This window comes from Haliotis asinina, chromosome 9 (assembly GCF_037392515.1).
Source record: "Haliotis asinina isolate JCU_RB_2024 chromosome 9, JCU_Hal_asi_v2, whole genome shotgun sequence".
In the NCBI taxonomy this organism is placed as follows: Eukaryota; Metazoa; Mollusca; class Gastropoda; order Lepetellida; family Haliotidae; genus Haliotis; species Haliotis asinina.
The window spans coordinates 62,872,386-62,894,001 of NC_090288.1; the positions used below are offsets into that span (position 1 = coordinate 62,872,386).

At 41.1% G+C, this 21,616-nt stretch overlaps 2 protein-coding genes across 3 annotated transcripts in view; one reads left to right on the forward strand and one right to left on the reverse strand.

Annotated features, from left to right (window-relative positions):
* Window positions 1-8,172, forward strand: part of LOC137296220 (nuclear protein MDM1-like) — a 30,263-nt gene extending 22,091 nt beyond the window's left edge. For both annotated transcript variants that reach the window (XM_067827959.1, XM_067827960.1), the window contains exons 8-16: window positions 700-835; window positions 1,253-1,358; window positions 1,597-1,829; window positions 3,071-3,259; window positions 4,140-4,348; window positions 5,188-5,240; window positions 5,487-5,652; window positions 6,310-6,441; window positions 6,629-8,172. In XM_067827959.1, the coding sequence (XP_067684060.1) occupies window positions 700-835; window positions 1,253-1,358; window positions 1,597-1,829; window positions 3,071-3,259; window positions 4,140-4,348; window positions 5,188-5,240; window positions 5,487-5,652; window positions 6,310-6,441; window positions 6,629-6,783 (1,379 nt within the window). In that variant the 3' untranslated portion in view covers window positions 6,784-8,172. The remainder of the gene's footprint in view (window positions 1-699; window positions 836-1,252; window positions 1,359-1,596; window positions 1,830-3,070; window positions 3,260-4,139; window positions 4,349-5,187; window positions 5,241-5,486; window positions 5,653-6,309; window positions 6,442-6,628) is intronic.
* Window positions 1-21,616, reverse strand: part of LOC137296089 (protein rolling stone-like) — a 355,451-nt gene that overhangs the window by 285,343 nt on the left and 48,492 nt on the right. The window lies entirely within an intron of this gene.

Here is a 21,616-nt window from a genome sequence, read left to right on the forward strand (position 1 = left end):
TAGACATCACAGTGTATTCCATACTTCTAATCATCATCAAGTACCTTTACACATCACAGTGTATTCCATACTTCTAATCATCAAGTACCTTTACACATCACAGTGTATTCCATACTGCTAATCATTAACAAGTACCTTTAGACATCACAGTGTATTCCATACTTCTAATCATCATCAAGTACCTTTACACATCACAGTGTATTCCATACTGCTAATCATTAACAAGTACCTTTAGACATCACAGTGTATTCCATACTTCTAATCATCATCAAGTACCTTTAGACATCACAGTGTATTCCATACTTCTAATCATCATCAAGTACCTTTAGACATCACAGTGTATTCCATACTGCTAATCATTAACAAGTACCTTTAGACATCACAGTGTATTCCATACTTCTAATCATCATCAAGTACCTTTAGACATCACAGTGTATTCCATACTGCTAATCATTAACAAGTACCTTTACACATCACAGTGTATTCCATACTTCTAATCATCATCAAGTACCTTTACACATCACAGTGTATTCCATACTGCTTATCATAATGAAACAGAGCTACTCTAGCCACCTGTACAATAATGAGTATTTCACGTTTGCTCCCCTTCTTTTGAAAGAGTGTATGATGGGCATGGGGAATTGTCCTTATGGGGTAATGTCCAAATTCTGATTAAATATGTGTTTGAATATTTGTCAGCTGTTGATGGCCGAGGTGCTGCCCGGCATGCTTCATCTGTGGATCAAGACAGAGAGGTGGGGCAGGAGGAGCAAGAGGAGGAGGAGGTGACGAAGGCAGAGGTGCCTAAAGCCCAGCCTCACCATGGCAAACTCAGGTGGGACATTGATGTTGATCATCCCAACTCACTTTTGTAATTGTCACATTGTCTTTTTGGCCACTGGTGACCTGCTGTACCAACAGGAAGTGTCCTTTCTCACAGCTTTACAGCTCATTAGGTATAGAATTGTTTGTGACTAAGTCTGTGCCACCGCTTTTACTGACAACATGCCCTGTACACTACATCAGTGCATTTCAAGCCATTCTCATTTGTGACAACTTTTGTTACTGAGCAAAAAGTTTCTGAGTGGGGAGAATAACGTTTTGTCTTGTTTAGCAGATACATATCTAAGTATTCAGCAAATCCACAGAGTCAGTTGTAGCTTGTAACTCCCAAGTTTTACAAAAATATCCATTTAAAATACTCCTTCAAGACATATTAAAGAAACAAAAATGACTTGCTTCCCATTTCCAGGAGAGTGGTCACAGAGTATGCTGCCAACTTCAAGAGCCCACAGAAGTTCAGCTATGACAAGGGAGCCTGGAAAGGGGCCGATCCTCCTCAACTGTATGCCCAGAAGGTTGGTTCATGGAATCTGTGGATTGTAAATCATTCTTACGTTGGTCTGCTATTATTTGGAGGCCTGTGTGATATTTACAGGACAAAATGATTTTATGAAATGTTATGGTGAAAACAACCCTCCCTCACTAGTTACATACAAGGGATGTTGTTGTGAACAACATTCATTCACTTGCTCGTTTTCTCACTCAATATTCTCGACTTGAAGCATTTATGCATGCCACAAACTTCCTTGTCAGCCTGAAGTCAGTTCTGAAGACCCACCACTGAAGAGCTGGTTTGCAGAGGTCTTGGAGCTGAGACGTAAGGCCAATGAGTACAAGAAGAGAGCTCAGGGCACTCACTTCTCCCGTGAACACCTGGTGCAGCTCATGGCTAAACAGGCCGGCTTCTGGGACATTCCGACAGCACGTAGCAGCAGCAGTAGCACCTTGTCAGCGCTGTCTCTCGAAGCCGGCAACCTTGTACACAAGTAGGTCCTTCGCTAATCACACTCTAGGCTCATAGCTACCATGTACATGTGTGGATACACGGCCAGAGATTGGACTCACCAACTTTATGCTTAAGTGTATACTGAACCCCCAAAGAAATGTCACCCTACCAGAAAATTTGCCAGATATGTTTCATCTTAATTTTGATTATTTTTTTTTCACTTTTTTATATGTTAGCTAGACCTGGTTCGTAGCCAATGTTCAATACAAAAGCTGGTATTGCATCTTGACGTTTGATGGCAGAGTGAAAGTGTGGTGACGACACAGGGAATGTTTCGCAGATGATTGTGTCCTGGAAAGAGAGTCATTGGGAGATTGAAGCATAATGGTGTGGGAGGCTATTGCTCTCAATAACCAACTAGGCCCTATAGTATTCCAGAATATTAGTCCTGGTAGAAAAAATGGCACTGCATGCAAACTCGTCAGTGGCCTGCCCTCAGTCCAGTCTTAAACCTGATGGAACGCATGTCGGGTGAGATTCAGAAGAGGCTCAATGACATTGGACCAAGGCTGAGAACTACAGCTAAACTTTCCCAGGTGCATCAAAGAGTCCTAAGGCCTTCATCAGCTGTCTTATCCACTCCATGTACTGCTGTCAATGCTCAAGGAGTGCATACACATTATTGAATTTCTGATGGCACTGTCCGACCACCTGTCTTCATTTTGACTTGTAATTGTCTGAAATCCATCTTTAAGTATTGCTGATAAAACTGGTAATTTTGAAAACTTTCTGATGATTTTTATGTTATTTACGAGTGTTTGAATTAAACTGTTTACCAATTTCCAAAAGGGAGTGACTTTTTTATGGTTTGTTACAAGGGTGTGTTTTTTTTAATTTGTATGATCACTGATTAGTTGATAGTTATCATGGGTCACATTTTGCATCATATACGATCAATGGCAACAGCAATTTAGAGGCATGCCTTTGTAGATAGCGCTTCAGAGTTGCCTCCCTTGAGGCAATCATTTTATATAATTATCTGTTTTGACTGGTGGTAAACATAAGGCCAATCGAGAAGATTCTGAGAGAACACCGATGCAGCCATGCTTTCCTGGAATGTTCAAGCATGTGTGTCAATGTATGTAAAGACTGGTTGTTGTGTTGTTTACTGGTTCAAAGGGGACTTTTGTCATGGCAATTTATTAGCTGTAACAGGTTCAGTGTAAATCGAGATACTCGGTTCAAACAACTTTGTATGTAAGTACCATGTTTTTTTTGCAGAACAAAGAAACAGTTAAGATCAAAGAAAGAGTCTGAGAAAAATCTCGTAGACTTTGAGTCCTGCAAGGCCACCATTGCTGACTCTGAGACGCCATCAGAGCTGGAGGAGGGTTTATTTGAGGAAAGGCAGGCAGCAGGGAAGAAGAACCGGAAGATGGCTTGGAGTGATGAGAACATGGATCAAAATCAGTGAGTTGTATGCAGCTGAGGTCATTTAAAGGCCAATATTGTCAGACATACATATAGGAGATAAACAATATGTGTTGGCCAATTTTCAGCTGTTATTGAGTATTTGAAGCACAGGAATGCATTTGGAAGCAATGGCGTCAGCCGGAGGTTTCAAATGAAATATTCATGTGCTTCAAATACTCAATAGCACCCAGAAATTGGCCATCACATGATGTTTTTCGACATTGTAAACCAAAGGGTTTTACTGTCTGCACTTGTTTATATCGAGTACATGTACAGCGGTAAAGCCGCTGCAGCTGGCAGCTGGCCGTTTCAGCTGGTTCCCATGGTAGCATCTTGAGTTGCTCAATACGCGGTGAATAGTCTAGTCGTTTGATCATGTTTTTCAACCAATCAGATTGCAGAACACAGTGAGTTTTGGTTTACAATGCAGAATATGTAGCAGTATAGTTTAAATGACAAACTTGAAACTTTGAAGGTCAGCTGGACATGTCAAACATAACTAAGGCTCAGAGTATTTGCAGGAAAATAGGTTTCAGTGTTCCTGCAGGTGTTATCTTGGATCTGATAAAAACTAAACTTTAGGAGATTTTTCTGTGTTTTGAAAGAAAATAATGAAAGAATATATTGGGAGCTGGAGCTGAAGATTTGTGTATGCCTGCTGTTTGTAAATAATGCAAAATGTGACTGAAGTTAAAATGATTGTCTGGATTTTTTGTTTTCACAAGGTCTGGGATTTTACAGTCCCCATGCTATAGTCAAACATGTCACATGACATCTGGATGTTTACTTGTGAGGACTATAGTTAATCAAGCGTGATATGTGTGGACTGCTTGAATAAAGTCGATAACGTTCCCTGATGATATGTATGATGTTGCAGAGTGGAAGATGATGCAGCAGAGAGTGTCATCTCCCCATCACCATCTGATGCTACTCCCCAAGGCAGGATCCCCACCCCTCAGTGGAGGCAACCTGGTAAAACCCCAAAGAAGACCAGGCACCATTTGGATCGTACCACTCCAGCTGTTGGGGGTGCCATCCTCACCTCTCCCCCTCATCCAGTTGCCCAGTCAAGGTCATCAAGATCAGGTAACTGCAGTAATTGACTGAAACTAGAATCAGTGGAGGACTTTGTTGTAGTCCGTTTTATCAAGACGTAACATTTGACTGACTGACCCTGAATCTTAACAGCAGTGTGTCATTTAAAGTTGACTGTACATCAATTATCCAGTACTGTATGGATCCATGGTGTAGTGTCTGGATACTGTGAAACACTACCTAAAAACCCAAACATATTATAGTATATGATGTATTATGTGTGATATAATTTGTAATTGTGCATGGTCCTGTGCATAGAGCTGTGGGCTTACTTGCACAAAGCGATCTTAGCGGTATGATGATTGTAACTTCCATTCTCTTAGCGCTAACATCACTTTGTACAAGTGAGCCCAAATCACTAATGAGTTGAAGTTAAGCAGTGTTAGTGGCCATGTCTTGTGGCTTGACTGCTTAGAGTTTCTGTGACCCACAATAAAGTGAGTTTGTTCAAGAATGTGACTGTTCACCCAGCAGTGAATGGATACCTGGTGGGATAAGTGATATGAGTGTTAACTTTCTAGCACCTCACATGCAAGGTTTGATAGCACATTGGGCAAGTGTGTGGGGACACGAACCACAAGAATAGTCATTATTATTTTATTTTCCCATGGACCCATTCACCACCACACATGAATGATATCACTGTTACTTATATAACACATATCTGGCAGTCAAGAAAGTTCACTAGTGAATATGATGAGTAATTGGACAAAAAGACTTGATAGTATTGATTACATTGACTGAATTGAATCACACAGTTAAATTATTGTGACTACTCCATAGCCTGTGTTGACTCAGTTGTCTCACAGTGTTTTGCGTCTCTTGGGCAGGCAGCAGTCAGGATACTTTGGAGGATGAATCCGAGAGAAAACAATTTGGAAAGGTAAGTTTTTGCTCATCTTTATCTCTTTTGTGCACATCATATTTATAAGGACCAGAAAGATGACCATTTACATGGAGGGAACTGTTTCTTGAACATACCATTCAACATATTCTTGATTCTATTTGTTTTTGTTTCATGGAAAGTGGTTTTGCCTCCATTGACTTATACAGTAAACAGGATAAATGCTATCTCCAGAGAGTTCATCATAATTAGTTTGTAGAAGGCTAAAGTCAATGTTTCCTTCAGACATATAATCTGAACCGACTGCTGACAACCCCCACGTTTGGCCAGCCATCACACGACACACACATGTTGAGAGACGATGACGCCTCCGTGGATCAGCCGCTGAAGACCACTTACATGTTTACCCCAGCAGGGTATCAGTCTGACGTGGAGCAGCAGGGTGTAGAAGGTAGGAACATGTTACCTTATATCTTCTACTGATGCCTCAGCCAATATCTAACCTTCTGTGGGATGGAGCCTGACTGAACATTTTCATTAGACTTTGTGAAATTCAGATCTTCATGTGCATGACATTAGCTGAGATCTGTTGAAATATTTTGGGAAACCTTTCTGTCACATGTCAGGATATTTTCAACATATGACAGTATTTGCCCTTTTTAATGGATGGATTGACAGAAAGTTATGTCAGTGTATGAATTCTATTTCTGATTGATAGCTTGAGGTACATGCATTGTAAAATGAAAGAGGGGGCATTCCTGTAAAGGGTTGAGAGGTATTGAGATTTCAAGACTTTTTTGTGGTATGGATTAAAAACATGTGTTTTGAACTAAACAGAATGTATGAACACTCTCCTTTAGACAGGTATCAAATCTGTAGCAAACTGACCATCTTGACAAACCTCAGATCTCTGTCAAAAAGAAAACAGCTTGCATGAGATCACTGGAGACATTTTTTGTGATCTTCTGTCTTGTTGATATAATAATCATGCTCATAGCTCATCACATCTTGATACAATGTATTCTAGAGAGTTGGGTTCCTGAAAAACAAATGGAATGCAGCACTAAATATTTTGCTTATCTTAACACTGCACTATTCCCCTGCTCAGAACCAGTAGCTGTAGCCCCAGTACGTCGACAGTCTCGAAGGAAGGAGAGAATGCGGCCAGCAGGTGTCCCTTCCACCCTACATGAGCAGATGGGTGAGACCTACACTAAGCCCATCCTCAACTTGCCTCCAGGTACGTGCTGCCATTTGTCATAGTTACAACAACAAAGTGCTAATAATTATGTCAATCACTGGTTTTCTGGTCAGACTGCATTGAATGTAGGCCATTCACTTAGAATATTGCTGACAATAGTTATCAGTTATGAGACTCTCATTTCTTCATCGATTATTACTTCAATAATTTCTTATTTGTTGGACAGACTCTGAACCTGCAGAAGACAATGATGACAATGTGTCTCTCTCACTGTCTGTTCGCTCAATCGCGTCCAGCTGCTCATTGGTGTCGGACATCTACGAGCGAGCCAAGAACCGAAGGGACAACTTCTGGAGAAAGGGAGAGATTGCTTCCAGATGAATACCTGTGTAGTTAGATGTTGACTGACTGCTGTGTTTTTCTACCATCATCAACAGTTCTCTGTATGTGGATCTGATGCTGTGTTATATGCTGTGATCATGGTATATCAGTTCGAGTGACAGTTCGAGTGAAAAGTGCTGTACCATCATTATTGTACACTTGTTACTAGACTTTGTTTACTAGGACAGATTTTATGATTTGTTGTTTTGTTTTCGACTCTACAAATCATGCAGAATCTGTTTTCAAGTTACAGAGTACCACAGTGACATCACTGACCATTTTGTTGAGAAACATTTTGATGTAAACCTAATGTTCTATTTACTTAGACATGACCTGGCCTGGCCTGGCCTGACCTGACCTGACCTGACCTGACCTGACCTTGTCTGACGGTACACTATTCTGTTAGATCATTTCACATTGAGATCCCACATGCATGGGGTTATTTTAGAGTATTATTCATACTCCTGTGATATGCTGTTATCTTGATTTGTTTATTGAAATCATATTTTTCAGTTACTTTTTGTTTAACTTGATGCAAAGCTATGTTATTTTAATTATCATTTTACTGCAACCGTTTTATGTAGGATTGTATGATAAGCACGATGCAGATGCAAAATCAAAATCAATTCAACTCTTTGATGATTTGGATAATATGTATAGTTTATTTTATTTTGTGCATGCTAGAATAGATGTATTTCTCACTTTGACCAAAGTTCTGTGGGATACTTTTAAATAGTAAATCATTATTTGTGGAATCTTTTTGTTTTTAGAGACTCTTGCAGTGTTTTAAGAAACGACACCTTCTATATTGTAATGTTCAACATAATTTTGGTATTGTCCATACTGAATGAATGTTGAACTGCTTTGAGCTAGAAATATGCCAAGAATTTGAACAAGCAAGGAAAGATTTACTGGAGACGGTGCCATAGGTGGTGTCATGCTAGGGTTATCAATGCAGGAATTGGCAGTTATCTCTCCATTGTTTTATTCTATTACATTTCAGGTAGGTACACGTAGAGATCAGGAAATGGCATATTTAATTGTTGTCATTTTTATTGAAAGTGGTTGTGATGGGAGTACAAATAGTTTCCCTTCTTTCAAAACCCAGGAATTGACACAAAAATGAGATAGGTTTGAAATCCTCTTTGCGTTATCTGCCCATATGATAGCTTATATACCTAATCATGACTCATCTCACAAAGCTCACTGTGATACTGACAAGTTTTTTACAGGGCTGCTGCTTGCACTGAAATGACATACTCAACATTTTTATGTCAGCTCTGTTAATATGCAATGTATTAGATGTTTGAATGAAATATTCTCTTTACATTAGCTGTAACTAATACATTCTAGTAGCGAGTGAACACAATAAAACATATATCATTGCAAGTTTTGATTTCTTTGAAATTATGAAAGGTTTACCTCTCAGAGAAGGTACTGTGGAAGCATCAGAGTGTTTGTCTTGACTGTATACCACAACAGAGTGGTGGACATAAGGACAGAACAACAGTCACAATTATAGAAATCACTTTTGATCAGTGTTGACACCAGGTGTTTGCATGAAGTGGGTAAACATGTTGTTCCCTACCTGTAATACATCAGACTTAAGTGTTTTCTTGTTGCCATGGCAATACACAACAGTACTCCTGTCAAACTAGCTTCTTTCATAGTTAGTCAGTCTGTTACCTCTGAACCTTACTGAAAATACAACAGTCATAGAAATATACAGGAAATGCTTATATATATTTCTCTGAAGTATTCAGAGGGTGTTTATCAGATCATTCATCTACTTTGAAATAAGGTTTCATTATCAAACCAATCATCACACATATAGAATGTGTCCCTGTAAAATGTTTGCACAGTAAAGTGTAAACACAACCACGCCCTTATTATCATATATTCTGTAGGTGCAATGTATTTGTCAAGATACATCAAACTATGGCGTTTGATAAAAGTACAAATGCCCTGGATACCCATTGAACAGCTGTCATCAGAGAGTGGTGTGTGCAGTGTGAATGGAAAGGATGCAAGTGCAGGGTTGTCAGACAACCATCATGAGTAATTGACCTGACCTGAAACATTTACAATTGTCAGTGGAGTTTGATAGGCATGTGTTAATAGGATTGTTTCCCAGGAAAGATATCAAGATAGTTTCATAAACAGTTGGTAAGAAAAACGTTGGTGTCGACATCATTTATTGAAAGCACAAATATGGCCAGAGTAGCCTGTTGTTGCCTGCACTGTCATGTAAACCACAGCAGGAAAGATACTGGCTTTACCAGTGCATGAACCCTCTATTGAGGAGATAGTTGGGGCTACATTCAGCTGGAGTGTGGACTACTATGAAAGTTGGAGACCAAGTTACGTCCAGACCTGATAATAGATGGTGTTAACGTCATAAACGGGATGTCTGTTAGTAAAGCGGAGAGGTTGATAACAGATGTCATGTTAGCACAGATCATAACGTGTGGGATTAGATGACCTGTATGGAAAGTAGCATCATCTATACAAAACATTTCCCAAATATTTTATGAAGCTATTTTCAGACTGTGCGAATTTTTCGATTCATATCTTAGTGAACCGTGGAAAGAACAGTGGTAGTCCTCAGACATGTAGATACTGGAATGAAACAGTTTGGTACCTATGAAACTAAGCGGATCGTGTTGTCAGGCTTGGTGAACTGCTTCCGTGTAATAGTGCCAATACCGCAGGACACTCGTATTTTGCTTTACACGTTTGTAGGGCAGACAGTGTTTTCGTAGACTGAGCCAGTTCGTAGACGCGGTGATTTCGTAACCCAGACTGTTTCGTAGACGGTGATTTAGTAGACGTGTATAACTAATTGAATAATATTATTCTGCAAGCATATAATTTACATAAACCACTAGGCTTATGTATGTGAAGATTTTTTGGATATGTTTTTCAGTGATGCAAAGCTATGCTCCCTTTTCAGCGGTATGAAACTCGGAACAAAGGAACTGAAGACATGAAAAATGTAATTGAAGAAGGACCGAATATGGACCGTAAAATATGAAAGACAGACTGAGTTTTGACAAGGAGAGATAATGTAATATTCTTATGCGCAAGAGAGATAATTTAATATATTTGTAAACAATAACAATAAGACTTTGATAACAGCACAATTCCATAGATCACAACCAAGCAGATATCACATTTTCTTCAATCCGTTAGCATGGGCCCATTAAGCTTCGAAGCCGCCCTCAAAACTTAGGAGACGGTCAGTTTGATGATTGGAATTCCTTCCATAACTTGACAAATTTTTCTGTCTAAAGCTCTGGCTGGCGTGTTGCCTCCGTTCAAGATGCTCGTCGGTGACAAGTCGGGATCTGAAGTGGCAGAAGGTCAGCTTCCTTGAACAGGAGGGGGATAAATCTGCGAAAAGGCAAGTGTCTCCCTCCGGAGCGCTGATTCAGCCGCTTGTGCCAGCTTTCCAAATCATTTGTCCTGATAGCTGTTCCGAAAATGGTCCAGTTCGAGACAGACCAAATGCTACTATCGATCCAAGTGGTCTCGAAGTAGTCGCAGAGGGCGACTAGACCCGGCGTCACAGCCTGCTGTTTTACTTTCTGGAACGCGGGTTTGATATGAGCAGCGTCTAAAAACTGAAGACCCATCAACGTCTTGACGAATCTAGAAAACAAATAGATTATAATATTATAAATAGAGGATACTAAACGACCTTCCGTGTAATACCATTTTTATTAAACGAGTTAATGATTTGGTATCAAACGAGCGAAAGCGAGTTTATATTTAATTTCACGGAAGCGAGTTTAGTTTTCTGTTTATTACTCGCCAACATAAATTGACAGAAACTGCGGCGAAATTGCCTATAGTGTGAGGACACTCAGCTTTCAAGTCGAGCAAGGTCTAGTAAAATCGCGACATCAACATTAGCATTGTGACGTCACAACATTGAACCATTTTGACGTCATACGTCAAGCGGTATTACACTATTAGGAGATAAACATCCTGTGTTGGCCAATTTCCGGGTGTTATTGAGTATTCGAAGCACGGGAATGCATTTGGAACCGACGGCGTCAGCCGGAGGTTTCAAATGAAATATTCCCGTGCTTCAAATACTCAATAACTCCCCGAAATTGGCCAACAAATGATGTTTATCGACATTGTAAACAAAAAAGTAAACCAAAGGGGTTTTACTGTCTGCACTCGTTTACATCGAGTATGAGTACAGCAGTAAAGTGTCATCAGCTGGCCGTTTCAGCTGGTTCCCATGGTAACGTCTGGAGTTGCTCATTTGTGACGTCATTCTAACTTTACGTCACAATATGATTTGAATGACGTCACCACTGTTGATGACACAACAAAACAATTGTTTACGTGTAAATACGCAGTGAATAGTCTTCCAGTTTCCGGGAATCTAATACCATTTGATCATGTTTTCAACCAATCAGATTACAGAACACAGTGACTTTTGGTTTACAAGTAGGGAATAGACTAGTGGTTTCTGACATGGTGGTAGAGTGAACTGTATTTCTTTTCTAAGATGCCGTATTCAATAACTTCTAAGCCTAATTTCGATTAATCTATGGCAGAAAACAAACGACGGCGTCTGTGACCTAAATTAAGAATCCTCGCACAGGGCTTTTGACGCGTCAGCCCCCTACGTTATGACAAAGGTTACTAGAAAAACAAATGATGAACAGTTTGATGATGGTTTATGTTCGGGTTAAATATCTTCTCTAGATCATTTCAATTACATCCGCGATTCTCTTAAACCATACAAGGCAATATGACCACCTCGTTTCTACTACCAACGAAAGTTTAGATCAGTACTTTCAGAGGAAGCTGACAAGTCAAGCGCCATTCCACGATTGCATTATGGGAATGTAAACATTGCCAAATTTGCGCGTCTCTGTGAGATTTTGAGTCGAACTATGAGACATTTTATCTGTCGGAAAACATAAACATAATGTTTCCACAGTGATGTTGGCTGCGTGGTGCAACTGCAAACCAAGAAACGGGATGCGACGAAGCAGTTCACTGTGGGAGGCTGTACGAAGCGATGGCAACTGACATCCATCGTGACGTCGGTTACATTGTGACGTAATGCAAAAAGTGCACATTATCGTCTGATAAAGTATTGTCGGCGCCTTTGCTCTTTCGCCGGAGCATCTTGGAATAGAGAATAATTAAGAAGTTTAAACCCACATGGATGGCTCTGAGTCACTGATTGGCTAAAACCAGTCACGTGACACAATGACGTCACAATCCACAATCTAATGATAGCATCATTAATAGCTACCACCTGTGTCTACAAGATGTGTCATGAATGGGAAATGGGTATTGTCTTTATGTCAACAATGAATGGAAATTCCACCGTGACTACTTCTAGTACTTAAGTATGGCAGCCTCTCTCAAGCGAACTTCGACTGAAGTCCTAGATGACGCCAGTGACAAGAAAATGTACAAGCCTAGGGTTGTCAACTTGTCTGAAAAAGATCTAATGAAGAAAGTTGACCAAGATGGCCATTTTAAGGAACATTCTACTAGGTGTAAGGTGAGCGACCTACTCAAGAATCTGTTGCTCCACATTACCTCAGTTGATGAGATGAAGTTTAAGGGAGAAAGCTTGTGGAAGGTTGAACTAACACCGGCTGTAAAGAAAGGGGAGGATGTCATCTGTCACATCTTACTGAATGATCACTACACAGAGGTGCTGGAGTGATGTACACACCTATTCTCCATGGGTCAGGGCCTCTCCAAGAGCAACAGAACGTTTAACAAACTGCAGTTCTTCTGTTGCTTCGATGACAAAAGTGACAAAGTGGATGATGAAGAACCAATGACCCAGACGTTGTCATAGGTGAGTAATAATTATTTTACTTTTATGGTGTCAGTATCAGATTTTGAGCAATCGTACTTCAAATAAGGTAGTCTAAATAAAAGAAATCCAAAGTGGTTTCATGTATTTAATTTCAAACCACCTCAGTGTAACGTTATTAAACAAGGTTCGATTTAACACATGTTAAGCCTCTTGCGAATGAGGCAACCTAAGATATAAGCACCTGCCAAATTCAGATGTGTTAAAATGTCAGAGGTTTCGATGCACATAACCACATTTCCATGATGTAGTATTCATGAAAACCGTAGCAACAAAAGACACACTGCTGATCCCTGTTTTCAAGCGCGATCATAGCTGAAGCAGGTCTATATAAAAAATTCAGTGCCTCAGCTATTCAAAGTTTACACCAAAACTAAGCTGACATACTCATGCTCATAGTGTTAGACTTATTGTTGATTTAAACAACGCCCCTTACTCCATGGGGAAAGTTTGAGAAATATAAAGGTTGCACTTCTGTAACATTGGGTTGCACCGGTGCAAGTAACAAAGTCCTAAATCGACCCCTTACATATGTGTATATTTTTTTCACAAGATATTCTATGTGTAAAATAGATCTCTTATATCCAAGAAACTATGTAATAGCTTTTGGTAACTGGTGATATAAGTACAAAAAAATAATAAATTCTGTTGTGAAATCTACTTCTTGTTATTATGAAAATGTGATATATTTTATCTATATATGACTAATGTTATTCTTCGTTATTTCAGTTCAACGTCCAGAGACAACAGATTGTCGTGTTCCCGTTGCACTGAACCTCCAAAACTAGGCAGTTGAACGAAGTGATTAGACTGACAGTCAAATCGTGTGTCATCATGGGAAGTGTTCCAATGAAAGTGTGATCTCTCGATGTGAACTTTGTAAAATATGTTATCAAAGGAGTGTTAATAAAAAAATGTGGAACACGGAACGAATTTTCTTGGTCTTTCTTCACAAAGCAAATCTCGAGTTAAGTTCATGCTTGTACCTAATATTAACTTAAGGTATATATTTAACTCGAGAGATCTCATGTGAACCCTATCTAGCCTTGCAGTATGTTCGGAGTAACCTATTCAAGAAAAATTGAATAGATCAGTATGTAAAGCTATCGAGTGCCTGTCTGCATCTCGTGGACCGCCTTACCACTTCCTCAGTTAGTTAAGACTGTAGTGGTGGGTTTAGAGGGGTCTAGAAATGACAGGTTCAACCTACACACGTTGACGCTTTGACCCGTGTATGTCAATACTACACTCGTGTTTGCTTTGGATCTACTCGTGTATGTATAAAAATATACCACCCGAAAGTCTCTTCACATAACCTACATACTGGACAATGATTAATCGCGGCTGTGAAGAGAATCTCTAGAGTGCATGTTCATTCTGCACGTTCACAATGTTTTTTGTCCTGCTGTGTTTGTCAGGAGGAGATCCAAAGCAAACATACAGCGTAGTACATGTTATAAATGAGAGTCTCTGTACAACGTTCAAATATGTTCAGCGCAAATACAAACAGGGTCACTGCTCGCAAACTACCGTATGTCCCCCAATACAACCCTGATTCAGTTTTCTTGAGTCCCCTGTACGATCGTAAAACGATATTTCAGGTTGTATTGAAAGAAATACGGCATCATCACTCTCCGATTGGGTCGCTTATCCTGGAAATAAACACAACCACAGATGGATACATTAGCAGAGGAATTTATTTCCTCTTCACCACAGTTCTTCACCACAGTATAGAAAGCACCTTTTATCAGTTATAAGTCTCATATTGTAGCGACAGATTATTTACAGATTTAATCTGCTTGGGGGACGTCTCGCTCGTGTAGGTCTCCCCACAAGCCGCAGTTGACCATCCTCAAGTGATGGAGTGTTCTCCATCAGATTTCGCACAAGTACAGCGGGGTCACCTTGTAGGAGCGCTTGATCATGGCGACAGGCGGCGATCTCTGAGGACATGGGCGGTGGGTCAGGAGGGCGAGAGGTGCCGAGAGTAGACACTGACTCTTGGGTGGTGGTGGTAATGGTGATGGTGATGGTGATGGTGATGGTGATGGTGATGGTGATGGTGATGGTGATGGTGATGGTGATGGTGATGGTGGTGAGTGGTGAGTGATGAGACACCAGCTGACATGGGGGTCATAAGGGTGGTGGTGGTGGTGTGTGGTGAGGAGTCTGAAGTGTGTGTGTGTGTGTGTGTGTGTGTGTGTGTGTGTGTGTTGGGGGGGGGGGGTGTGTGTTAGGGGTTGGGCTAAACAGAAAAGCATCAGTGGCAAGGTCCAGAAGGGATGGAACGTGTCTGGCCTGGGTGAGTGAGTGAATGGCCTGGCCTGGGCGAGAGGATGAGGAGGACGAGGCGGGCGTTTGGCTGACCAGAGTGAGTGAGTGAGCCAGATCCGACACTGGGTCAGGTCAGCTTTCATCCGAAAACATCTTCATCACCAAATGTTTAAAGAGTGTCTTTTCGATCACAAACAAACTTTGGCCATTTTTCATCAACTTAGATCCATACTGAACACCCTTTACACGTCCACAGTGACCAAACTGGCTTTGACTCCACAGGATGATAAACGATATCTTTTGACAGATAGCATGATTGAATCTCGACCCTATGGGTTTAATCGTCTGCAGAAATGAAAAAGAAAATTTCAAAGCAAACAGTAATTGTCTAGCAAACAATGTAACTCCACTGTGGGAAAAAATGCAACCTAACACATCTTCCTGAAATAAAGAAAGGTATTTATTTCATCTCTTTTTTAAAAAAGACTCAGGTTAAAAGTGACATTGCCATTTTTTTTCTAAAATTGTTTCATCCATTGGAAAGAATTTAAATATTTGCTAAAAACAAATATTGATTTTTTTGTCAGTTTGAAAAAACAAACATTAAAAACATGAAATTTCAAGATTAAAAAAAATGATGTACACTAGATATATTTATTTTATTTTTTGTTTTTTTGTTTTTGTTTTACAGAAATAACAGAAACATTATGTCGACACGATACCACTACAGGTTGAGTGGGAGAACTCAGCTGATCACCTATCTTGCTGGAGCTCGATGTCTAGAAAGAATTCTTCAATGTTAGCTGATGTCAACAGGAGCAGAAACAGGCGTGGACCCAGGACCTTTTTCCCTATCCATCCTTGCAGTCATTGTTCCAGAACACGGAACATTAAGAAATCGTGATCGTCGTCAAAATAGATTACAATTTGAGTGCATTTTGGAAGCAGTGTATATTGATGAACTCCGAGGTAGAGTAAATGAATTGTGTCAAAATAACTGTTATGGTTGTGAAACAGATCATCCCTCTCAACGGCTACATCCGTGTCTTATGATGTCAGAGGACGAACGAGTTGACTTGTACTTCGATGATGCCTTGATGTCTGTATCTCATGCTAACATCCTGGACTGAGACAGAGAACAGAGAACGTCTACTAACCTTCAATTCTCTGACAGAGACATACAGCGATACCAGGATGAAGACTACCTGATCCATTGGTTCTTTACTTCCATTCGAAAAGAACGAATGGAAGAAAAGTTGAGAGAGAAAATGAAAGAACAATAATTGAAGTGTACATTGTATTAGTAGGACTGGAAACCATTTTTAGTTGAATCATTACTATTGATAAATGTATATTAAACATGACATCATCCAGCCAATGAAATGATATTACCCATTTAAAACAGCCAATGAATTGATGACATAGTACATGTATGCATGTTATATATATATATATATATATATATATATATATTATACACACTCGCATAGACTATCATTTGAGCATTTCTTATAAGATTCAACACACATTCATTGCTTGCTTTGGTGTTCAAATCATGACAAATAGAGCTACCTTCTACAGCTGGAAGCAAGTGATTGGTGCCTCTCAGAGCCTCCATGATGCAGTGGTCCAGGAATCAAATGACTGGTTTCAACGTCGAGATGTGTGTGTCATGGATGCCAAACACAAATGTCCTGATCATGAAAATCGTCCATCGGTCAAACGAGTGATCATCAAAAAGTCAAAGCAAGTTCCCAGGTGTGTCGATGAAGTGGAAGCAACAAATACACTGAAACACGTCGAGAAACGTCTCACTTTCTGTTACTGTTTGGAAGTCACTAAGATCATTTGACGCCTTTCAAGCGAGTTATGTTTTGGTTGCATGTTCGACACAGAGGGGGAACCAGTTCATACCTGTTATGATGTGACGGAACAGGATCAGGCCGATAAATACTTTAACATAGCCATGAACGAAGTCGATGACGATCGGGTGTTGGATCACTGGATGAAACTGATAGCTGATGATTCATCATTGAAGCACGTGACTACCTTCCACCTGCTTCCATATCGATGTAAGGACTATCTTGAATCACAGTTCAAATCACTGGAGTGGCTTAGTGATTTGAAACAGCGTGTCATTAAAATGCTGTTTCTGGAAAGGAAACTTTCAAAGTGACCTATGAGATTGGACATTGTCGTATTTGACAGTGACTACAGAGAATTTGACTTTAAACGGAAACGATTAGGGTTCTGTCCTTGAACAAGTTTCACAAAAGTGCACACAACCTGATGCTTGTAATTATGTATGTGTGAATACATGTATTATTTACAAATGTATGTGAAATGTTTGTGTATTGTCAGTAAAAAATATCACATTCAGCTCATGTTGACTTTGTGTTCTATTATATAATTGTAAGCTTACCATGCTATGAGTCAGTGTGCATCATGAATCTTCCCAAGAATGACAAAGAGTTTCACAAACACGAGAAAGCTCTAGAGCAGTATTATTTTGACCCCAGCAAACCAGGAGCTTACTATGGCCCATCCAAACTCTGTGAGGAGTTACGGTTGAATAAACAACCCAACATTTTGCTGAGGAAGGTCAAAGCGTTTGTCAGAAACCAAGACGCTTACAGCTTACATCGACCTCCAACATATCACTTCAAAAGAATGAAAGTCAGAGTGCATTCTCTCGATGAAATGTTTGACATGGTTTTAGCAGATATGTCTAGGTACACGAAATAGAATGATGGTGTTAGATACCTCCTGTTGACCTTGGACATTCTTTCACGGTATGCATTCGTTTCACTTTTGGTCAGCAAGAGACCCGAGACCGTGTTGAAGGCTTTCAAAGAAATCATTCGAGAAAGGAAACCTCAAAAAGTGAGAACAGATGCAGGGAGCGAATTCAAAGGGGCTTTTAAGGTATTTCTAGAAAAGGAAAACATAACCCACACCTTTGCGCGCAATGAAAACATCAAAAGCAATTACTTGGAACGGTTCAACAGGACCCTGAAATCCTTGATCACTCGATACATGACACACAAAAACACCAAACGCTACGTGGACGTTCTCCCCAAACTGGTGTACAACTACAACCACACGTTGCATTCTTCGCTGCCACAACTGTCTCCTGCACAAGTGACCAAGGAGAATCTGGTCAAAGTGTGGGATCACGTCTACCTCAAACCATTGAGGGAGAAAGTCAGCAGTACTAGCAGCAAACCTCGAGTCAAGAGATACCTATTTAAAGTAGGCAACCTCGTTCGCATCTCTTATCTGAGAAGAGCCTTCAGCACAGTGCTCGATCTCAAGTGGACGGGGGAGCTTTTCAAAGTATCTCAACGCTACAGAAAGCAGGGGTTTGCTCAATACAAACTGAAAGATTTTCACAAGGAGCCTCTGACTGGATCTTTCTACGCCAACGAGCTAAAGAAGGTCCACTAAGCAGATGACATGCTCTGGCAAGTAGAGAAGGTCTTGAAAAGGAAAAAGGTGAGGGGGAAGACTTACGCCCTGGTGCGCTGGCTTGGTTGGCCCCAAAAAATTGACTCCTACGTGCCGGAAAGTGACCTGAAAGAAGCGAAAAGTAAGTGTTTCTCAAAAGCTCAGACTCCAAAACCACACCCTTCACGGGGAACACGCCCTATCATTTTCGTGTGCAACTTAACCTGGGACAGACATTTGAAGGATTCTGGGTGGTGTCCTTGATGGAGTTGAACTTTGGATCCATAGACATGAGTAAGGTCAAAGATCCGTACGTTGATATTTTGTGTAATCTTTGCGAAACTTCATTGGTGGGAGAGACTCAGCTGAACTTACTGAGAAGGATCGATTTGAGATAGGGTCTCACTTACAGCTTTAGCACTGAAATGTGCATGCACGTCAAATTGAAAGAAACGAACAACATTGAACTGTATTTAAGGAGTAAAAACATCGGCGCTGCCTCATTCTTGTCGGAGGAGACCCACGCCACACTTCACTTGAGACGATATCCTTTCGTGGAGTAATTTACTGCCATATTGCCACCAGGGGCTCTCGTCCGCTGTACGTTCCAGATTATGCCAAGTTCAAACACTACTTTGACTACAAACACGTGAGGAAGACTTCCAATCTACTTTACAGAAAAGCCCAAAAGATAGTGATTCCAGTTCAACGTCAGACAGCAGGAGCAGCGCAACCGAAAACGACCACTGACGTCACCATGCAAGTGGAATCTCAAAGCAAGGTAGACAGAGCCGAAGACAAAGACAAGAGAGCCAAGGCTATAAAACGCAAAGCAGGTGAGAGATGCGTCACAACGAAGAAAATTCGTCGGATCGAAAACACTGCCACCATCGTCCCTTCGAAGACTGCCAAAGCGCTCAAGTGCACTCCCGTGCGAGAAGACGACATCTTCAGTTAAAAGAAAATATACCATCATGTCTCTCATCAATGACGGTGACTTTGAGGAACTGGTTCCAGAAGCGTTGAACTTGTTTTCACTTCCGCCCTATCAAAGTTCGGTGCAGAAGCATTATTTCGTTAATGTGAGACCTCTGAGTCAAATCAGCGACACAGGCCCAGTGGAGTTTCTCATCTCCAATGCGGGAGCCGACTTCATCGATATGAAACGGACACGTCTGCATGTCAAGGTCAAGGTCACTCAAGTGGACGGCACCACGCCATTGGCAGAAGATGAAAACGTGGCCCCTATAAACCTGTTCATGCAGGCGTTGTTTTTGCAGGTGGCTGTCTACCTACAGAATCAGCTGGTGTCTTCAACAACCACTATGCCTACAAGAGCATGATGAAAGCCCTGCTCGGATATGGCCTCACAGCTGTTCTACAACAAATACGCTGTGACCAATGCGGACATGGAAAGCAGTGACGTCACCGGATCGGTCAACAACGGAATGATGACACGTGCCTCTTTCATCGCCAATAGCAAGGAACTGACCATGTCGGGTCCCATCTTCGAAGACATCTTGGAAATGAACCGTCACCTGATCAACAAAGTGGACATGACCGCGAAAATGTATAGATCAGAACCCAAATTCTCTCTGATCACCAGCGTGACCAGCCACGAATTCAAAGTGCATCTCCTGGATGCTTATCTGCAGGTCTGCAAAGTCAAAGTCAACCCTGCTCTGATCTTGGCTCACAACTTCCTTTTCGAAAAGTCGAACGCCCTCTACCCATACACGAAAAGCGCGTCAAGGTCACCAGCATCCCAACATCGCAGCTGAGTCATTCCATCGACAACATGTCCAACCCCATGGCGAGCCATTATATCGTTGCTTTGATCGAATCGGCCTCTCTGAATGGTTCATACTCTCGCAACCCTTATAATTTGTTATCCTCGATGGTGAAAAAGATTACCCTCTACGTCGATGGTGCCAGTGTGCCGGGTCAGCCGACCAAAGCGGACAATGTCACCACTTACATCAGCATGCTCGATGGTATGGGTTTGTGGGCGGAAGGCAAGAGCAACGGTATCAGCAGAAGCGAGTTTCTCCTGGGAAGTGCCCTCTACGTCTTTGACCTGGACAAGATTTGTGCCGATTCGGAATACCTCAATTTGGTGAAGACTGGAGACGTGAGGCTGAAGTGGAGTTTAAATCAGCCCTCGCTACACCGCTGAGCTGCATTGTCTTCACTCAGAGAAACTCTCTGACTGAGATCGATAGAACGCGGAACGTGTTTGTTAAGTAGGAAAAACTGCCAGAAGAAAGCTTCGGAGCTTTGGTGCACTGTCCAGTGTCCAGTGTGATCCCAGCTTACGGAGACACGTGTTGGGCATGTACGCCAAAAAAACCCTACCGCTTTCTATGACAGCATGCTTGCCCGAGGTGTGGGTCTTATCGTCAATATGGAGCAAAGGCAAAGCAAAGGTCGTCATTGGATCGCCATGGTCATCCAAGGGAAGAAAGCAGAACTTTTTGACAGTCTCGGAGATCCAGTGGATGCGGACATTGATTGTTATTTAAAAACATGTCAATTCTTACATACATAACAGTCAGCAGTTGCAATCCATAGAGTCAGACAACTGTGGTTTGTATTGTTTGTATTATCTGCTGTGCAAATTCAAAGATCATTTAAGTTTGAACCAGATTGTCCATCCATTTCATCCTCACGACATGCTGTGGAATGATGCTTTTGTATCGAGAACCATGTGTCAATATTTCAGATATTGCACTCATTGTATATCATCTGCTATCTGTTCTTGAACTCGTGTGTACATATTCTTTGTATATTGACATCTGAACGTTTGTATGGTGTAGCTTGATATTTTTTGTTCTCTCTAGATAAGTAAATAAAAAAATGTAGATTACTTTTCATGTTTTTGTTGTGTGTAAATCATCATGTTGATGACTGTCAGCATCAGTGAGCAAAGCGAACGCGTGAGAGTCAACAACAACAACAGCAACACATCATGGAAGAGACCCAATGCCTGTTGCCTTTCAAAACACCGACCAAGATCGCTGTCATCTAGGTGGGTTTCCAGACTATTGCTCGAGGCTGCAAACATGTTCGATCCACCACCTAGCTTGATCATTTACTGTTATGCCGTGTGGCAGGAGCTGTATGGTGACATGGAGAGAAGCATTACAAATATACGATTTCAAAATGCGCTACCCACGGAAGACGAACTGAAATCCTATTCCTCAGAGTCAGACAAAATGTGCTTACTCATACTCGAAGAGGTGTGCAAGA